Here is a 17,856-nt window from a genome sequence, read left to right on the forward strand (position 1 = left end):
TCAAACGATTGCTTACCCACTGGAATCTTCAAATGCGTTACCAATTTTTCAAAGTTGTTTACACCACCTTCAGCATCGTAAAATGGGTAATCCTCCTTGGTCATTAATAAATCCCTTGGGAAATTGGGTGGTACTTCTTTATGCTCGGGTTTTGGTGGCCTTTCTTTACGAACGGGCTTTGGTGCTGGGAGGTGTACAATCGTCAATTGCTGCACCTGATCACCTACTTGCTCCAGCTTTGAATGTTCCAAGTCCGCATTACTGTACATTCTGGAGCCGTTAAAGTAAATCCCGTCGGATCTTCTTTCGAACATACTAGGGTCTGCATGTGGAAACATCTTCCTAAAGGCCCTCCAGTTGGCATAATCCCGGTTGTCGTGATGTGGCTGCTCCTCAATATCATTCCCAAAAGCGTCGTACATTAGTATATAATGGATGTTATACCATCAGCACCTAAGTTGTACCCAGATGTTCCCTATACTACACCTAACGAACTAAACGCGGAGAATTTCAGGCTTAATAAAGCGAACTTAATCCTGGCTTACTTGGAAGGGCAGACAAAACACTACGAAAAAGTCCGAAAAAAGTACGTCAGAGCCCGGAGTACGCTACATAAGATTGCGATAACTTCAGGATCCATTTCTGTTGTGTTAACGGGCTCCGGCGTTGCTACTTCGCTTACTGGGCCGGGAATGATTGTTGGAGTTCCTTTGGCCGGCGTTGGGGCAGCCTGTGGTATTATTTCAGCCGTTGCTACGGGCATTATGAAACAGTTGTCAAGCAAAATATCCAAGCATGACACGACAATAGCCCTGTCAAGGGCTAAAGTAAATACAATTACCGATCTTGTCTCAAAGGCTTTGCGTGACCGTAAAATAGACGACGTTGAATTTTCGCTTATTCTGGCCGAAGAAGACAAATACGAGAAATTAAAGTCGGACATAAGGAATAAAAAAACAGTCGTAAAAGATCTTTCCGAGGAATCTCGCAAAAAGATCTACCAAGAAGCGAAAGAAGAGCTTCAAAGAAAGCTTGCTCAGTAAACATCTACTTTGAAAAAAGCGTGACGGGATTTCGTTTACATATCGAACGACAGTCTGGAAATTACGCGTAATATTTATACTAATTCCACTATCTTCTCGGAATCCATCCTAACAGGGGGTGGTTGGGGTCTATTTTGTAAAATATTTCGTAAATTACGTCAGGGTAATAAGGAATATCCTTATTCAGCCGACAAAACATCCACTCGGCTTTTGTCATATCAGAAACCTCGGGAATAGACTTACCGGTAATTTCAGACAAAAGATAGGGAATAGCTTTGTAATATTTCCCTAGTCTTAATTTTTTCAACGTTTTCCGTAGACTTTGCGGGGTTGTCTCTTCTAAGTGGTCTATGATTTTCTTCTTTACTTCGTTGTCTAAATATACCGGTCGTAAACCCTGGATATGACTCATCCAGTCCCTAAAGTATTTTATTCTTTTGTATGGGGTCTTCTTACGACCTCCATTGGCGTAATATTGCTCTCTGGTAGCATTTGGTACGGCATTACGAATATTCTTACCACACTCGTACCACTGTGCTGACGTGTCGTCTTCTATTTGCATTTTCTTACCACAACACCAGAAACCCTTGGGCTTGGGTATGTTAACTTTGGATCTTAGACAAATTATACAGAAGTCATAAACAAACTCTTTACATTCGTGCATATATAAGACAAATATTCCTAACATTCGCGCAACATATAACAGAACACGGGTAATTCCCGCGGGGGACGCTAGTGCGTAAACACGTGTAATTCCCGGGCGATTCCGAATGGTGACCGCGAGTCCCCCTTACTGCTGCTATAAGGAATCAAAAAATTTTGATATGAAAGAATTTTAAAAACTATTATGGTATAGAGTCGGAGGTAAAACGTCATCTCGCTTCAGGCTTATTGTATGTTTTCAAGAGAGCATAAGTATTATGCTCTCTTGATGTGTTTTGGTATAACATTACGCTCACTCGCTGTGTATAATATATATTAGCCTGCATCACGTCCCACTTTACCGAGTATTTATCCGGATGTGACGCAGTCTATGTGTACGATAAACCTCTTTCTAATTCGAATTTCATATTTTAATTTTTCTCTGCATGTCCAGTTCCCGAGCGCACACTTAAGACGGAGGTAAACTGGGCTAGACTCAATCTTGTACCCAGACCCTTTTTTCTTTTTGCGCATGCTCGACGAAAATAGAATTATCTCCTCGAGCATGCGCTGTAAGAAATAAGGGCACTGGGCGAAACGTGATACTAGAATACGTATTTGCAATGCGCATGCGTTTGACCACTCAGATAATTGAAGAGTCATGTCCGTAGTTGTGTAGTCATATGTATATATTATTAAACTATTATATCAAAGCTCTCAATCTGGTCTCGACATAGTGTCAAAGCTCTCTTTCCCGGTCTTAAAAAAAGGGACTGGGGAGAAGGCTGTTGCCAGTTTTTTTCGTATTTTTTGTAGTTTTTTCTTTTTTTTTGTCTTCGCCAAGCTCGCAAATGTCTCTCAGCCGTTTCGCCAGCCGACGAACACGCTTGTCCGCCTTCTTTGACCTCGGGGTAAAGACCCGCAATCCAATTATGGAACTATATGATTCCATATGTGGAGTGACCTTTCTCAACTCCAACTTTGACAGTAATGTATGGAACAAAACTTGATATGGATTATTTGACATTTTTAGTTATATTTAGCTCTTCTATATATACGAGCCAGCCTGTACCGCTCGGAAGGAGTTACATGATTGGATTAAAAACCAATAGATTGGTCATCTAAACAATAGCACTAAACCTAACCCCACAAAAGCGGTACTGTACTTAGGGAGCAATGAAAATCCAGCGTTTGACCGGTACTGTGGATTACTCTTCTATACCTGATGTCTGTTGCGGCGAGGGAAGGGTGGTTGAGTGCGACAAGCTTCTTGCTCTTCTTCGTACAATATCCCTCACATCTTTTAACCATCCTTTCAAAGTGTACATGAAAGTTTCATTCCTATACGCATATAGAAGTGGGTTGATCATCGAGTTCAACGTAAAACAGATGGTCGGCACCACACCCGTGATGATTTCCTTAATAATCGGGTCCATTCCCTTGGTGAAATTACACGACACCCAAAGAAGACCGATAAGGACTGGTAAGCAGAAAAACATAATGTTACAAAACACCATTATAGCGATTCTCCTGGCGACGCTTGTCTCTCTTTTAACTCCCGTTAAACTACTCCGCTTAACAAATCGGTATATATGTAAATATAGTGGGATCGTAATGAGATACAATATAATGCAAGCCGATGTAGCACCAATGCTGAACTCGTACATATATGGAATATCTTTTCTCGGATTCAAAGGTACACAGTACGTATTCCCTGTATATACTCCTATACCAACTGCAGGAAGTATCGCTGTTACCATGGCAACCACCCACGTGACAAAGATACACCTCAATGCTACTGTTCTGCGCATGCGTATGTCAGGCGCCATGCAGTAAATAATAGCGAGATAGCGTTCGATAGTGAGAAAGACTAGTGTTAAGACAGTATTTGCCTGAGATATTGTCCACAGGAAACCCAAACAAGGACAGACGGAGTCGATAATGGAGTAGAACTGGGCGTAGGGAATTCTTCGAATACTTGTGATAAGTATAGAGTAAAGTGCCAGGCAAAGATCACTGAAGGCAATGTTACAAACCAACAACATGGCGACATTTTTGAACAGCTTGGGCGTGGTCAGTGTGATGATGACGACTATCAAGTTCAGAACAAGAGCGATCGGCCCGATAATGAATTCCAAGTTTAGTACGTAATTATCCATATTCCAACATCTGTGGATTGGTATCGTCTCAACCATCGTGCTATAACACTTGGTATTCACCTCGAAACATGAAGAAAAAAACCCATAAGTTGCAAAGTGTTTGAGATGATCGGAGAACCTGTGTTTTATCGCGCGGCAGTCTCCTTTACGTCCTTCGAGCAGTTCTCCCTTTTTGAAGTTTTCAATCACTTCTTTTTCTTGTTGGCTGTTGTTTCTCACCAACACACAATTGCTACAAGCCTCACTCCAGCCCACGCCTCGGATTATTTGAAGGCTTGGTAGCTCAAGTAGATTGTGGCTTGGTAACCAAGTGACGTTTCCTGTGACGTCAACGGATTCAAGGAGTGGCAATTGATTCTTGAAATCTCCATGCCATATTTTTAGCTTGTTGTAATTCAAGTCTCTGAAGCATAACAAAAGACACTCCTTAGTGATGAGCTCCGTTAGTCGATGAAAATGTTGGGAACTTAATTTGTAAACAGGAAACACTTACTACCATAAAAGAACACGACACACTTACTACTAAATAAACCTACGACGGTGACGTCAACTGGAAGCGTGAGTAACTTCACTTTAGGGTTTCGCGCCTTCAAAGTCTGTCTTCTCCAACGAAATTTCCAACGAACAGAACTCCAAAGATAAATTATTTCCCCTTCCTGTTGACGTCGCCGTCGTAGATTTTTAATTTACTAGTATTTCACAGGGGAGGGGAGGGAAGGAAAATAAGGTAGCGATTTTGCGGGGGGAGGGAGTGGAGGGGATGAAGAGGTCAATGCAATTTCTATTCCCCTCTCACAAACAAGACTACGTCCCACCCCCCCCCCCCCACCCCCCCACCCCAATCTACGCGTTAGCGGTAAGTATCAAACAGTTTAATATATATTTCTTACAGTTTTAGTAGACTTGTGAGTCCCTCGAAACTTTGATTGCTAATTTGTTCGATTGCATTGTTTGCAATGGACCTGGAAGATTACGAAAAGATATTGGTTAGGAAGTGACATCATCATCTCCATCATCATCATCATCACCATCACCATCATCATCACCATCATCATCATCATCATCACCATCGTGTAGCACCATCATCATTATTCATCATCATCACATCTTCACCAACATCATGCAATATCATCATCGTCATGGATCATCATCATCACTACCATCATGCATTACAATCATCATCACATCTTCATCAACATAATGCAATATCATCATCGTCATGGATCATCATCATCACCACCATCATGCATTACAATCATCATCACATCTTCATCAACATAATGCAATATCATCATCGTCATGGATCATCATCATCACTACCATCATGCATTACCATCACCATCACATCTTCATCAACATAATGCAATATCATCATCATCATGGATCATCATTATCACCACCATCATGCATTACAATCATCATCACATCTTCATCAACATAATGCAATATCATCATCGTCATGGATCATCATCATCACCACCACCATGCTTTATCATCATTATATCATCATCACCATTATCATCACCGTAGTCATCATTATCATGAATCATCATCGTCGCCATCACCATCACCATTCTCATCAACAAGATGTCATTATGCATTATATAATGTCTCTACCATGTTATCTAATGTTGATACTTACAAGTTAACCAGACTATCAAACCCAACAAAGGCACCGTTTGGTATTCGGCTGATTTGATTGGACGATAAATCCCTAGAAACACGACAAAACTGTAATTAATGTCATAAACAAAAACATCGATTAGGAGTTTTATTACTTCGTAAATGATCTTTCTATAAAAGTGCATTGTGGTCTAGCTTGGGTACAAACATCTTTTTTTTCATCATGCCTAATATGGTGTTCTTTTTTGGCTACCCAAGCTATACCAAAATGCGTTCTGTTTATCGAACTAAGAAAGAAGGTTTAAAAAACTGACAGAAATCGTTTTCAGAATACAGCATTCATATCGATGAATGAAGTGTTTTTGATTTGACTTAACCCCCCCCCCAAAGGAACTATGGGTGAGTAATTTACATTCATGATCATGTGATCATGCGAATGAATCGGAAGTTTTTTGTCAAATCATGTGGTCATTCAACCTGACTCTCTTCTGCGAAAACACGGAACGACACAATAGACCTATCCCGAATTCGCTTGACTGACCACGAAACAATGGTTTGAAGTCGAGATTGAACTTGATTCTTTTATTCATCAAGTTCAACCTCGACTTGAAACCATTCCAATTCGGGATAGGTCTATTGTTACATTTTAATTCAGTACATCGTATTCTCGGATCCGAAAATTGTTTTCGCTCATTTGGCAAAACAATTAGGGAGAAAACGTTTTTCGTTTAGAAATATAAAGGACAATGTTGTCGGAATTTTTTTCGATGAACAAGGTATTTTTGCGCTTCCAATGAAATGCAACCTCAATGCGCATGCGGAGTTTTTGGTATTTGCGAAGCAACGAAAAATGTGGAAATATATTATTATTATTATTATTATTATTACTATTAATATGTTTTCATAGATAAATAAGTAAATATTATATATATTTGTTATTTTATATTCATAATCTCTCCTTTTTTTAATAATTATAGCAATATTCTTATCACGTCTCATATTATAATGAATTATTAGTTAATTATTATTGTCAATAAAATTATTATTATTATTATTATTATTATTATTATTATTATGACAACAAATGCATTTAAAACAAATACTTACAGACTTGAGACATTTCTTGGAGTTCTTATATACAATTTCAAATCTTCAGGCTTCTGTATTTTACATTTAGCCGTGACGAATCCGTCAGGATTATCTATACATTGACAGTATTGCGTGACACATTTTTGAGGTGGAACTTCGGTCACGACTAAAGCAAAACTTGAGATAACCAGATAAACAAGAAGTATGGACATCGCCCTATGAAATTTAAAAAAAACAGAAGATAAGTTATCGGTGGAGTGGTGTGGTGTGGTGTGGCGTGGTGTTGGTGTGGTATGGTGTGGTGTGGTGTGGTGTGGTGTGGTGTGGTGTGGTGTGGTGTGGCGTGGCGTGGTGTGGTGTGGCGTGGTGTGGTGTGGCGTGGTGTGGCGTGGCGTGGCGTGGCGTGGCGTGGTGTGGTGTGGTGTGGTGTGGTGTGGTGTGGTGTGGTGTGGTGTGGTGTGGCGTGGTGTGGTGTGGTGTGGTGTGGCGTGGTGTGGCGTGGTGTGGTGTGGTGTGGTGTGGTGTGGTGTGGTGTGGTGTAGTGTGTTGTGGCAGAAACTGGTTGTGGTTGTGTGTTTTCTTTTCTGTAGTGTAGCTTTGTAGCGTACCATTAGCTAGTGCAGTGTGTGCCTCATCACACAATACTCAAGCCATGTCAGGTGACTCTACACGTGTACAAAAACCCATTAATCATCCAAGATCCCACTATTTTGTACGTCTAATCCGGCTAAGAGCGCTTTATTTTGAAAATATCCCACAAAGCGGAAAGAGACGCAGAGTCAAAGGAACCGCGGCAAATGCAAGACTAATAGAGAGTTTTAGATTTACGTTCACGGCAAACGTGAAACGTCAGTTGACCATTTAAAAAATTATTTTAAATAGCTTAAAAAGAATCGCAAAAAAGTACAAGTAGTAAAAAAAAAAAAAAAAAAAGAATATTGGTCTTTGGTGAGAAGGTTTGCAAAAGGTAAAGTAAAATACAGGAAAACGATGAAAACGTGGTCACGTTCGCCGTTTGCGGGGAGAAAAAAAGTCAATCTAAAACTCTCTAATAAGAATATTAGTAAATAACTGGAGGCATGTTTCCACAGACAGACCGGCAAGCTTGGTGATAAACATTGATCGTCAGTAGGGAAATAATCTTTTGATTTAAAGATAAATTGTGTTTGAGAGAGCCGCTAGTGTTTTGATTACCGATGTAATCATTAGGGGACTAACAGATCAGTCAACCTTGGGTAATTACGAAGCTATATTTTAAAGTCCAAAATGTCGTAATTTGGTCGAAGATTTGAAAAATGAGATCAAACTGACGGACGGACTTAGTTAAGACTGCATGAAGATCCAAACGAAAATATTGGAAAATAAATTAACAAAAGAAACGACAAACGAAAAATATATCAATATTAAAATATATGTAAGCAATAAAACAATGTTTAAAGAAAAATGACACAAAAAGTATCAAAAGCTAAAATAAAATAAAGTAAATATTTTTCTATGGCAGTTTAAAAAAAAAACACACATTAAAATCAAAAATTGAATTCGTTGTCAAGAGAGTTTCTGTATTTGTCGCACTGTAAAAAAGGGGGGGGGGGGGGGGGGGGGTGGGAAAGAAAAATAAAAAAAAAAAAAAAAAAAAAAAAAAAGAGCTGATAATTTTGAGCTCAGCAGACCGATTAAAACTGGTCTAGTCGGATCCACTCTGATGGACATGTTTTTGTAAGTATGTTATTGAATTCAACAGGAATAATCACGCGGAATACGTTATCGATTTTCTCGTTTAGCTCGTCTATTTTTGAGCCAGATTTCCATTCTTTTCTTCAGTAATTCGTAAGTGCACACAAAAACAAGCTCTAGATCGTCTGAAAAATCAAATCCACTCTTAAAATTCCAAGTCCTACGTGGCCATTCCATGAAGTCCGAAAAAACTTTGATGTGATCAGTCGCGATCGTGCTGTTATTTCTACAAATATTCTTTTGGTATGATAAGAAATCTTTTGATACAAACTGTTGCTTTGGCTTCTGTAGCGTTTCTGTAGTTTTTGAGCTCTTTTATATCCAAAGGTTATCGTTTTTAGGATTTCTTTTTTGTCTTTTTGTCGTTTGACCTCGCAATTTAGTAATGCATATATAAAATTTGTCCCAAGACTTCCAGCTCAGCGCGGGTTGTTTTCTTCTTTATATTGAATCTATTCCTAAGCTAAAGAAAGTGTGAAACCTTTTCTTGGATCAAACTCAAACCGAAACCCACTAAAGTTGAGAACTCTAGAAAAACTTTTGTCGAACATTCAGTCCTTTCGAGTGAGACATAAAATCTCTAGCATAAACTACCTATAGTTGGCAGTATCCTTGCGGCCAGTGCATCTAAAACCTTCTCAATGCCCTTGACTGATTAAAGTCTATAACCCCGCACTTACCAGAATTTCAAGGCCGTTGGTAAATCGGAGGAAGTTTCCCAAAGAATATAATGTTAAGAGTAAAAACGTCGATCATGTTAAGGATCAGTGTAGCAAGGAAGACTGATGCGCCGAGTGGGGCAATCAATTCTAAAATGGACATGACGTCAAGAGGTCATGAAGACGCGCATGATTGAACAGTCAACACAGACATTGAAATCATCCTAAAGACATCGTAACGGGGTGCAAAGTCAAATGCCATCTTCTGAGAAAAATAAAACATGTCTTATCGGATCAATGATATCATTCTAAGGAGGTGGATGCAGTTAGTAGTTTTTGTTAGGAAACCTGAATATCAAAAACGTTCGATATTTTGTGATGTAGTGAATAAATTCTGCTGAAGCATTTAACGCAAATAAAGGGGAAAATTCAGATTATGGTAAAATGACTTATGCCTAGAGTTTGGATCATGCGTCAGCCTTTGCCATCCAATCAAAATTGAACGCTCGGATTCGTTTATCTGGACTAACCGGCTGGTCTAGTGACTGACAAGTTTGCAAAATCTTTGCAATTGAGCTCGCATCGGGCACTTATAAAGTCGATAGAGACCTTTAACATGAAGATCGCAAGATATAAGCACAAGTTATTGTGCTCTCGCGGGATTCAAGGGGAATCTTGGTTTTTCTGATTAACGATTGCATCGATCATTTAGATCACCATCAGTTCTTGTCTTGCATGTACGAATAAAAAGTTTGATATAAATAGTACATAAATAGTATTCCTGTTTGGCAAGCATTTTTTGTATTTAATCAGAAAACCTTAGCAAAAGAGAGAATATAAGAACAAGAACAGAAATGTCTTGACGTCATTTCCGGTGGTGTTGTGACTTCTGCTCAGTTCAGCTTTGTTGATTTTCCTGTTTCATAAACGTTTCAATGACATCCGTTGTTTTTCTTTCCTTTTCTTCCTGTTTTTAAAGATTTCTCGTTTAAACATTGCAGAATGGTGATCATTCATTTTGATTGGATTTGATAAGACATTAGTTCCTTGTCACAGTCAGGCATAGGTAAACTCGTAGACTCGATTTGGTCATAATATTGAATCACCCAAGCGCATTAACTTAAACGATGCTTAAAAAAGTTTTCAAGTGCAAATAACAGAAATCAAATGTCTGTGTTTTTCCTCCCGTTGTACTGTGATTGGATGGCTGATTCTTAGAGCTTTTTGATTGGTTAATGAGGCACGAAAGCCAGTTGACAGGAACTAAAAGTGGTGCGTTTGCACTTCGTCCGAAATTTCAAATTTTGCCCCAAACTTTTTACTTATATCATAACAAACATGTTGTGCTTTAATAATAATAAATAAAAATAATAATTCAATGAATTTCTATAGCGTTATATATTACACTCTATAACGCTTTACAATGAATTTTCAAACCTAAAATATAGAAATAATTATATATATATAGAAACCCTCGCACTCTGTCCAAGCCGACCCATCAGAGCCCCAAACCGTGGCTACTGCTAGTGCTCGCAAAGCCGATTCAGACAGAGTACCTGGGTTTCACAGAAACTTAAACTCTACTTTAAGTTATATAAACATGCATCTACAAAATGTTCAAAATTGTTCAAAATGTTCAAAATTTCTTGAAGTAACAAATGCTATTACATTTCTTAAATGATGATAAAAACTATGGTAATATATGATAGCAATAATTGAAAAAATATTAGAGTCTCTATATGTAGTTATTATAGAAGTTTCTTGAAAAAATTCATTCGCCTGTAACATGTTTCGTTGCTTACAAACTTCAAAATATTTGCCTCTAGATTCGAAAATGTAATCAATAGATAACACAGCAATTAATTATATTTCCAACGTTTCGAATTTTTATCAAAAGTGCCAATATTACAGTACTCTCAATCAAGGATGTTTATCATTCTAAAAGGCTAGAGCTTAGTAAATTGTAAAGAGCGGAAATTCCCTCCTAACCGGAATGTACTTTTTCACTAGCAGGGTTTAACGTGTCGCATTGAAAAACGCGCTGAAACAGCAAAGAGCAGCAGGAAATAAAGTAAATAATTTAATTCTTACCTTATACTCTGTGAAAACAGACGGGCCAAATGACGTAATACCAAAGAACGTTTTTCCTGTTTCTTTAACTAGAGTTTTCTGCATTTCCAGAAATGATAGAAAATAGTGTGAGCAAAATCAAACTCGCTCAATATGGAGAAATTTTCATCAAGTTGAACTCTTAAAAAACAGGCAAAATGAGTGTTTTTTCCCCCCTGTTTGCTTTCCTGAGTGTTTTCTACATAACAGGAAAAAAATTAAAACACAACCAATATACCAGTGACTTTTTAAGTTGAACAGGCTTTTACATCATTTGTCCAAAAAAAAAAAAAAAAATCAAATATCAAAAATAAAAAAGACCTTGCATATAGTGAAAAGATGCCGATTGCAGTCAGGATACATCTTTTAATTTATTAATTTATAAACTTGCATGTAAGCTTTCTAAAAGGCTTCGTTTTCTCGACATGCTAGACTAATATATAACGACCAACTGGAGCAAACAAGTCTAAGTTAAATTCATTGCCATAGATATTGTGAAAGAGAGATGATTTAAAGTCAATTATTAGTCTGGCTTCGCCTTGAGCTCTGACTACTGAGGATTGACATGTTTACATGCACATGTTCAACTGACAAACAAGAAAAATAGTAATGAAACAAACATTTAGAAATAACTTTGCGTGACGACACTGAAAGCGGCTGTGGGGGAGACTAGTGAACTTTAGGATTGACTAGCAATTATAAAAGGGAGCTGAGAAACGAGATACATTTTTGCATTCATGATATAAGTTGATTTTTACTAGTTCACTGACCCAAGTCGTCAACATACAACTTTATGTACTCTTTTAATACCTAAAATATTTTATTCTGAATATTAGTAAACAGAAAAAATAAACAGACAAATGTTAACCGTGGCTGAAATCAGCGAAACTGTGACGGTTTCAAGGAAATAACTTCAGAATTTTGTAAGAAAACCTTCGCTGAAATGTCAATCCCAACACAAAATTCCGATTTTAAAAAGTTATGATTATTTTCATAAAACAGGCTTACCTTGACTGACTGTCACAGTCACTTCCTGATTCTACTAAAAAAAAGAAATCCTTTAGCGACCAATTGCCTATTCCCCACCTTATATAAGCGATCAGGTTTGCGATTGCACGACCGAAAGGAACTATGGGCATATATCTTAACGGGAATAATCAAGGTTTGTGTCATTAATTGGCTTTGACTAAAAACAAAACTAGATATCTCAACAGCAACCTATGTGTTATTGAAAAGAAGAAAAATACTACAACAGTTATCAATCCTTTTTTGACTCTTTTTTTCTAAGTAAGATTATTTCGATCTTTGTTCATCCGTTTCAACAGGGGTTTCAACGCGACTTTATGAAACGAAGACATGAAGTAGTTCCCAAACAACGAAGGTCACCTAAATATAGCGCTAGGTTTCATATATAGAACAATACAAAGAACCCGTCGCTAGCAACATTTATAATCAAGTGAAGCGACTGAGTTTATATTATATCCGGTGAAAATGTTAGTTAACTTCTTTGCAATGGCCTTGCAATTCAAATTTTCAAAGCTAAATCCTTGTGAAACGCGAGACGAAAGTTGACGAAAAAGTAAAAGTACTTTCAACTCGATCATGCGCCTGTAACTTTCACTCGACGAAATAATGGATTTGGTCATCATATGTCCGCTTGGCAAATGTTGGGCAAATATGGTGCTCTATATTTGCCCATACATTTGCCTATGCAGGCAAAGGTCGGGGTAAATTTCTAATAAATTTGCCATTGCTTTGCCATACATCTGAACACATGGGTAAATATGTTATATATTTGCCCTTAGTTTAGACGCATTTACCCAGTGGGGATATATGATAACCGTTTTTGCCCTATATTTGCCCTATTGTCAAATGAAGGGCACATATGAAATCAACTTTGCACTAGGCTTTGCCCCATATTTACCTGGGGAGCAAATACAATACCCCAAACTGAGTATATCCGATGTGAGGTTTCCGTTTCAATTTATTGCAATCAAAACTTTTCAAAACAAATCAATAATTTTTCAACTGAATTATGATGGATGTTGGCTTGTTTTTACGACTTACGAGGGGGGAGTGCATGCAGGTCCATCTCAGTCATATGTGTCAATTTTTTCTCCTAACGCATGACATCAATGTTGCGACCACATTAATTCAATCATTGCTTTGCTTTGATGTCATGAAAGTGAGGTTATATGCGTTGATACACACAGGAAAAAACGCGGACGATGTATTTTTAATATGCGTAAGTCGTACATGCGTTTTTTCCAGTGACAATAAGAAAACTCATTAACCCATTAACCTCAGCTGCATTTCAAACCGCTAACATCTGTAATATTATTTGAAGCATCAATTTTGTTTAGTCTAAACATATGAATTCATCTTTTTTATTGGCAATATATGCAATTTCATTCATAATTATTTTAATTCATCTAATTTTAAACTCATCAAAGAATTCATTCAATTTTCATTTTGACTATCTAGTTACTGATGCACAGTTCAAACAGTTTATTTTTGATAGCTTTGAATATTTTTCCTGGATGATACTTTACTGTCATCTCCATCATCCGTACAATTTACGTAGTAAAGGACAAACAATTAATACTCTTTCTTTGTCAATAACATCGTAAGCAGCAACAAACTGGCTGTGTATCCTTTGTATGGGAATGAATGTAGAGGGCCCTTCCATTTCAAACAAGTTTCTGCACCAAATTTCATGTGGTCTGCCAATCCTGTGTCTTTCTGGATGTCGCTGATACCATCAAACCTTTGCCATACACAATGATTCCTGCTTGCCATCAATTATAATGGTTTGTTTAAGAAAGAAATCGACAACACCGGGGCGCAAGTCAAATGAATCGGTCTCAATACTGCCACTATATTGGCCACACCAACTTGCAAGAATGAAGGAAGAACGTTCCAGTCTAGAGTCAGAGGACCCTAGCTTTGTCCCCGAATATCCAATGGTACTAATTCTCTCAAACGTATCGGTAACACATTCAATGACCGAGTGTTGAGGTAAAATTGTTTCATAAGCTTTAAAGAGATATTCTGTATAGTCATCATCAAGAACATCAATGGATCGAGGTGAAAAACATGAGTATGCATTCATATTGCTCCACTCTAAGCAACGTAGTACTTGACCAACTGAAAGATTAAGTGTTGATGGTATTGATGGGATGCTTTCGCCAAGTGTTCCTACTTGTTGTGCCTCCTGAAGAAGTTGAAATACTGGTTGGAAAGTTTCTCGAAATCTCTCTGGTAAAGGGATATCTCTTAGTTCATGCTTTTGGAGAAATTTTCTCATGATTTGTATTTCAACAGATCTATTGTTAGTTCGAAACGCTCCTAAAATCCCATTGAAACGTTCGAAGCTGAAAAGCCAAAATGAATATACAGGCCCGTAATCTAAAATACATTGTTTGAGGTGCAGGTGTAGATGCATGTTTGGCGTAACACGTTCCTTTCCATATCGTTTTTCAAACGATTTACAAAATTCCACTAGGTAATCATGTCCTTCTTGTAGCTCTTCAGTTGTAATAAGTGGAGAGCAAAGGTGAAAGCAGGACAATACGAATAACCTCCACAGCTCCAAATCATCTGTTGGAACGATATTCCAAATGCAGAATACAGAATACAAGAGAGTCCATGTTTTCCACTGATCAGCAGTAAATCCTCCAAACGATGTTGATATCTTTTTCGGGAGACGCCCAATAAATGATGGTGCTTTGACGTCATCTACCTTTTCCTGGATTTTATTCAAATTTTCTTTAGAAATAATTGGCGTTTCAGCATTTAGCCATACATTTTTCATTAAATGTTTTGCTGTCCCTAAAAACAAATTGTGCATAGGATCAACAACATGGTAACGAGTACAATCGAAGTAAGGCAACTGTAAGAGTTCAGAATATCTTGTTCCAGTGGAAGTTTCAATTTGGTTTCGTTCATCAGCGGTTGTTGCATTGAGTATTTTCTGAGCCTCTCTTCGGTGCTCTTCATTTGTCCTTGGTGTATCGTCATCTTCGAAACCTGAAAAATCCATGCTACTAAAATCTCCGGGAAAAAATCTTATGCACTTTGAGCACCCTCGGTGAGCAGTACATCCTAAGAAACCGCAAACTTTTCTTAGTGCAGGAATGTCACAAGCAATACAAAGGAGGGCAGCTCGAAAACATCTTGCTGTTCTACTCCCATGAGGCCGAACTTGGATGCCTTCGTGCCACAATAAGTTCAATTCGGCTACAAGTGGTTGTAAGTACGTATTGATATTCAATTTGGACTCGTGTGGACCAGGTATTACCCCAACTATTATTACGTTTTCCTCTTTGTACCTTTCTTTTCTCGGAAGATTTAGGAGGACCATATATATGACTCCAACGCTATAGACACTGTGCTTAAAAGGCTGAAACCAGTCAACATTCAGCATAAAAGCATAATTATTAGGCTGGGCAAGGAAAGGAGTGCCGTTAAAATATTGCCAATCTTTCCACACTTGGCCATCGTAAATATCAACTAAAATATCGTCCGGTACATTCCGATTTCTCCAAATCTCACATTTTTGTACAAAGTCTGGTCGCTTAATAAAGTGAGTTAGAGTGTCTCTGATGCTTTTATAACAATAAACTTTATGTGGGTACAATTTCGTCTGTCCATTTTTCAAACGAATTTCCTTAAGCAATTCCGCTCCACAAGGTGTGCGGCGAAACAATTGACGGTGATTCGGAAAAGCAATGTGAGAACATGGTTTAGCAATGACACGCCCGAATCTTGTTGTTATGCAGTCTTGAAAACGGTATAGGGTGTCGCATTTCGGACAAACAACATACTTTGAATGCTTATCTTTAAAAGAAAGATAATTTTTCAAGAGTTTGAAGGAGCTCGGGAAAACCAATACTGCGGTTGGGAAAATGATTGGCGAAAGCTCACACAAAACCTGAAAAATCGCTTTAAAAAAGGCGAGGAGAATATCAATGCCTCGGTCTGGTACAGAAAAGTATGCAGACCAAAAGCACACAAACAAGGCAATCCAGTTAATAAGGGTCACTCGGGAACTTGCTTCGACGGCAACGCTTATTTCTGCACTAGATTGTTCAAAATCTCTTTCTACGTCTTCGATATCAATATCCCAAGTTTCAACCAATCTCCTTCTTTCATTTCCTCTTATCTCTTCATGGTCAGATTCACTGTCCAACTTGTCATCCAAAAACACTTGATCTTCTTCCTCAAAGTTATTTATTCCGTCTCCTTTAAACATAAGCAAATACGATGTATTTTATTCATTCGGCATTGTATAACTGCAACATAGTATAAGATAAAGTCTGAAACCATTATAATACTAGAAAAAAAAAATGTCAGTAAAAAAAACCTCATGGGCTAAGGGACCGGTCATTATTTAAGTTGGGGGGGGGGGGGGGGGAGAAAAAATTGGGGGGGGGGGGGGGGGCCTGAAATTTTTGCTAGTGAAAGTCTTGAAATTTAAAAATGACTTTTAGGGAAAATTTTTAAATTTTTTACTACAATCCATGGGGGGTTTTCGATAAACTTGGATGCCTTCAAAGGGGGGGCCTTGAAATTTTTTTGCGTCACTGACAATTTCTCCTCCACCCCCCCCCTACCGACAACTTAAATAATGACCGGTCCCTAAATGTATAATTTTGACCCAAATTTTGCTCTGAAAATAAATGATTTCCATTGAAAATAAAATATAAATTTCTAAGTCAGCAAAACAACAATTTATAATTCGTGAAAGAAAAATGATAAATCGAAAATAAAAAACCCAAGAGACATATTAAATAAATTACTTATAATTGTATTTCTCTAACTTGACAAACATGTTTTGCCGGATACCATGCTATCTCAGGATGACCACAGTCATGAATTGATTTGGAGACGAAAATGTACAGCAATATCCATTTGAACATAGTAAATTCTTTTTGGCGTTTTAAATGAGTTATCTCTAGCTATGATTTTATAAACTCTTTGAATGAACCTTTCTGAATGAACACTGAGGTTTTAATGGCAACCATAAGCCGATTACTTAATAATGCACCCTTCTTAAAAGTAACGGTGAAAACGAGGCTAAGATAGAAATAGAAAAGAATCATTTGTACCTCTAACTTAATCTCGCTTCAATAACACTAATGCTTGGTAGTAAATCCAATAGGGGAGCTAGATCATGTGCAAATCAGCCGCTTGTTAAAGATTCAGTCTTTTATCTATGCAGTTTGACTTTATCATTTAAAGATTATATAATCTAATCATCAAATAAACGTATAACATCAATACCTTTTTGTGAAGTAGCTGGTAAGAATTCGTCACTTGATGGTTGGTTTGTATTTGGCACATCAGAGGAGTCTTGATCAGTTTGGTCCAAAACGTTTATCTCGCTGTAGTCATTAGAAGAAGTGTCGTTCTGGCCGTCAATCTCGTGAGTGAAAATACTATCATTTGAGTCTTCGTCGTCATTCCGCTGTAATTGCCATTGATTTGTTAAAGGATCATAAAATTCTTCTTTGTGACGGCAAAATACTCTGTAATGTAAATCTTCGTTACAATGAAAGCAATGATAACGCTTTGACATCGCAGAAGACATTTTGTTTTCCAGAACTATATAATTAAAAAGACGTTGTGTATCATTGGGATAATTACTCAAAATCCAAGCATTTTGAATGGCTAACAGCCATATTCCAGCGTAATAAAGTTCCACGTCCATCAACCACATGCCATTGGACGAAAGCACGCCGGATCTTTATTACCGCGCCCTTTTCCTTAGAGCTGTCACTGTTGGCGGCAGATAAT

The 17,856-nt window shown here is 37.8% G+C and overlaps 2 protein-coding genes across 3 annotated transcripts; both read right to left on the reverse strand.

Annotated features, from left to right (window-relative positions):
* Positions 1 to 1,667: 1,667 nt before the first annotated feature.
* On the reverse strand, positions 1,668 to 12,151 carry LOC116288344 (putative glycoprotein hormone G protein-coupled receptor). 2 transcript variants are annotated; one of them, XM_089035540.1, is made up of 6 exons: positions 12,067 to 12,151; positions 11,041 to 11,118; positions 6,575 to 6,772; positions 5,487 to 5,558; positions 4,735 to 4,806; positions 1,668 to 4,247 (listed from the first exon to the last, which is right to left on the reverse strand). In XM_089035540.1, the coding sequence occupies exons 3-6, from the start codon at positions 6,766 to 6,768 to the stop codon at positions 2,894 to 2,896; spliced, it is 1,692 nt and encodes a 563-aa protein (XP_088891666.1). In that variant the 5' UTR covers positions 6,769 to 6,772; positions 11,041 to 11,118; positions 12,067 to 12,151; the 3' UTR covers positions 1,668 to 2,893. The 2 variants fall into 2 exon arrangements, with proteins under 2 accessions (XP_088891666.1, XP_088891665.1); XM_089035539.1 differs by lacking the exons at positions 11,041 to 11,118; positions 12,067 to 12,151 and adding an exon at positions 8,971 to 9,079.
* Positions 12,152 to 12,351: 200 nt separating this feature from the next.
* Positions 12,352 to 17,650, reverse strand: LOC148908891 (uncharacterized). Its single transcript, XM_089035995.1, has 3 exons — positions 17,344 to 17,650; positions 15,885 to 16,302; positions 12,352 to 12,397 (listed from the first exon to the last, which is right to left on the reverse strand). The coding sequence occupies exons 1-3, from the start codon at positions 17,648 to 17,650 to the stop codon at positions 12,352 to 12,354; spliced, it is 771 nt and encodes a 256-aa protein (XP_088892121.1).
* Between the last annotated feature and the right edge of the window lie 206 nt (positions 17,651 to 17,856).

Source organism: Actinia tenebrosa, unplaced genomic scaffold (assembly GCF_029948245.1).
Source record: "Actinia tenebrosa isolate PJP-AT-01 unplaced genomic scaffold, QUT_ActTen_1.0 PGA_scaffold3__52_contigs__length_22856419, whole genome shotgun sequence".
In the NCBI taxonomy this organism is placed as follows: Eukaryota; Metazoa; Cnidaria; class Anthozoa; order Actiniaria; family Actiniidae; genus Actinia; species Actinia tenebrosa.

What these genes read in the sequence shown, in the direction of transcription:
- LOC116288344 (XM_089035540.1), bottom strand. Translation starts at nt 6,768, where the DNA reads ATGTCCATACTTCTTGTTTATCTGGTTATCTCAAGTTTTGCTTTAGTC. An exon ending in CCAAGAAATGTCTCAAGTCT is followed by an intron (nt 5,559 to 6,574) that starts GTAAGTATTTGT and finishes TCGTGTTTCTAG; the next exon opens with GGATTTATCGTCCAATCAAA. An exon ending in TTTGATAGTCTGGTTAACTT is followed by an intron (nt 4,807 to 5,486) that starts GTAAGTATCAAC and finishes GTAATCTTCCAG; the next exon opens with GTCCATTGCAAACAATGCAA.
- LOC148908891 (XM_089035995.1), bottom strand. Translation starts at nt 17,650, where the DNA reads ATGTCTTCTGCGATGTCAAAGCGTTATCATTGCTTTCATTGTAACGAA. An exon ending in ACCAGCTACTTCACAAAAAG is followed by an intron (nt 16,303 to 17,343) that starts GTATTGATGTTA and finishes TTATGTTTAAAG; the next exon opens with GAGACGGAATAAATAACTTT. An exon ending in TTTAAAGATAAGCATTCAAA is followed by an intron (nt 12,398 to 15,884) that starts GTATGTTGTTTG and finishes CGTTTCATAAAG; the next exon opens with TCGCGTTGAAACCCCTGTTG.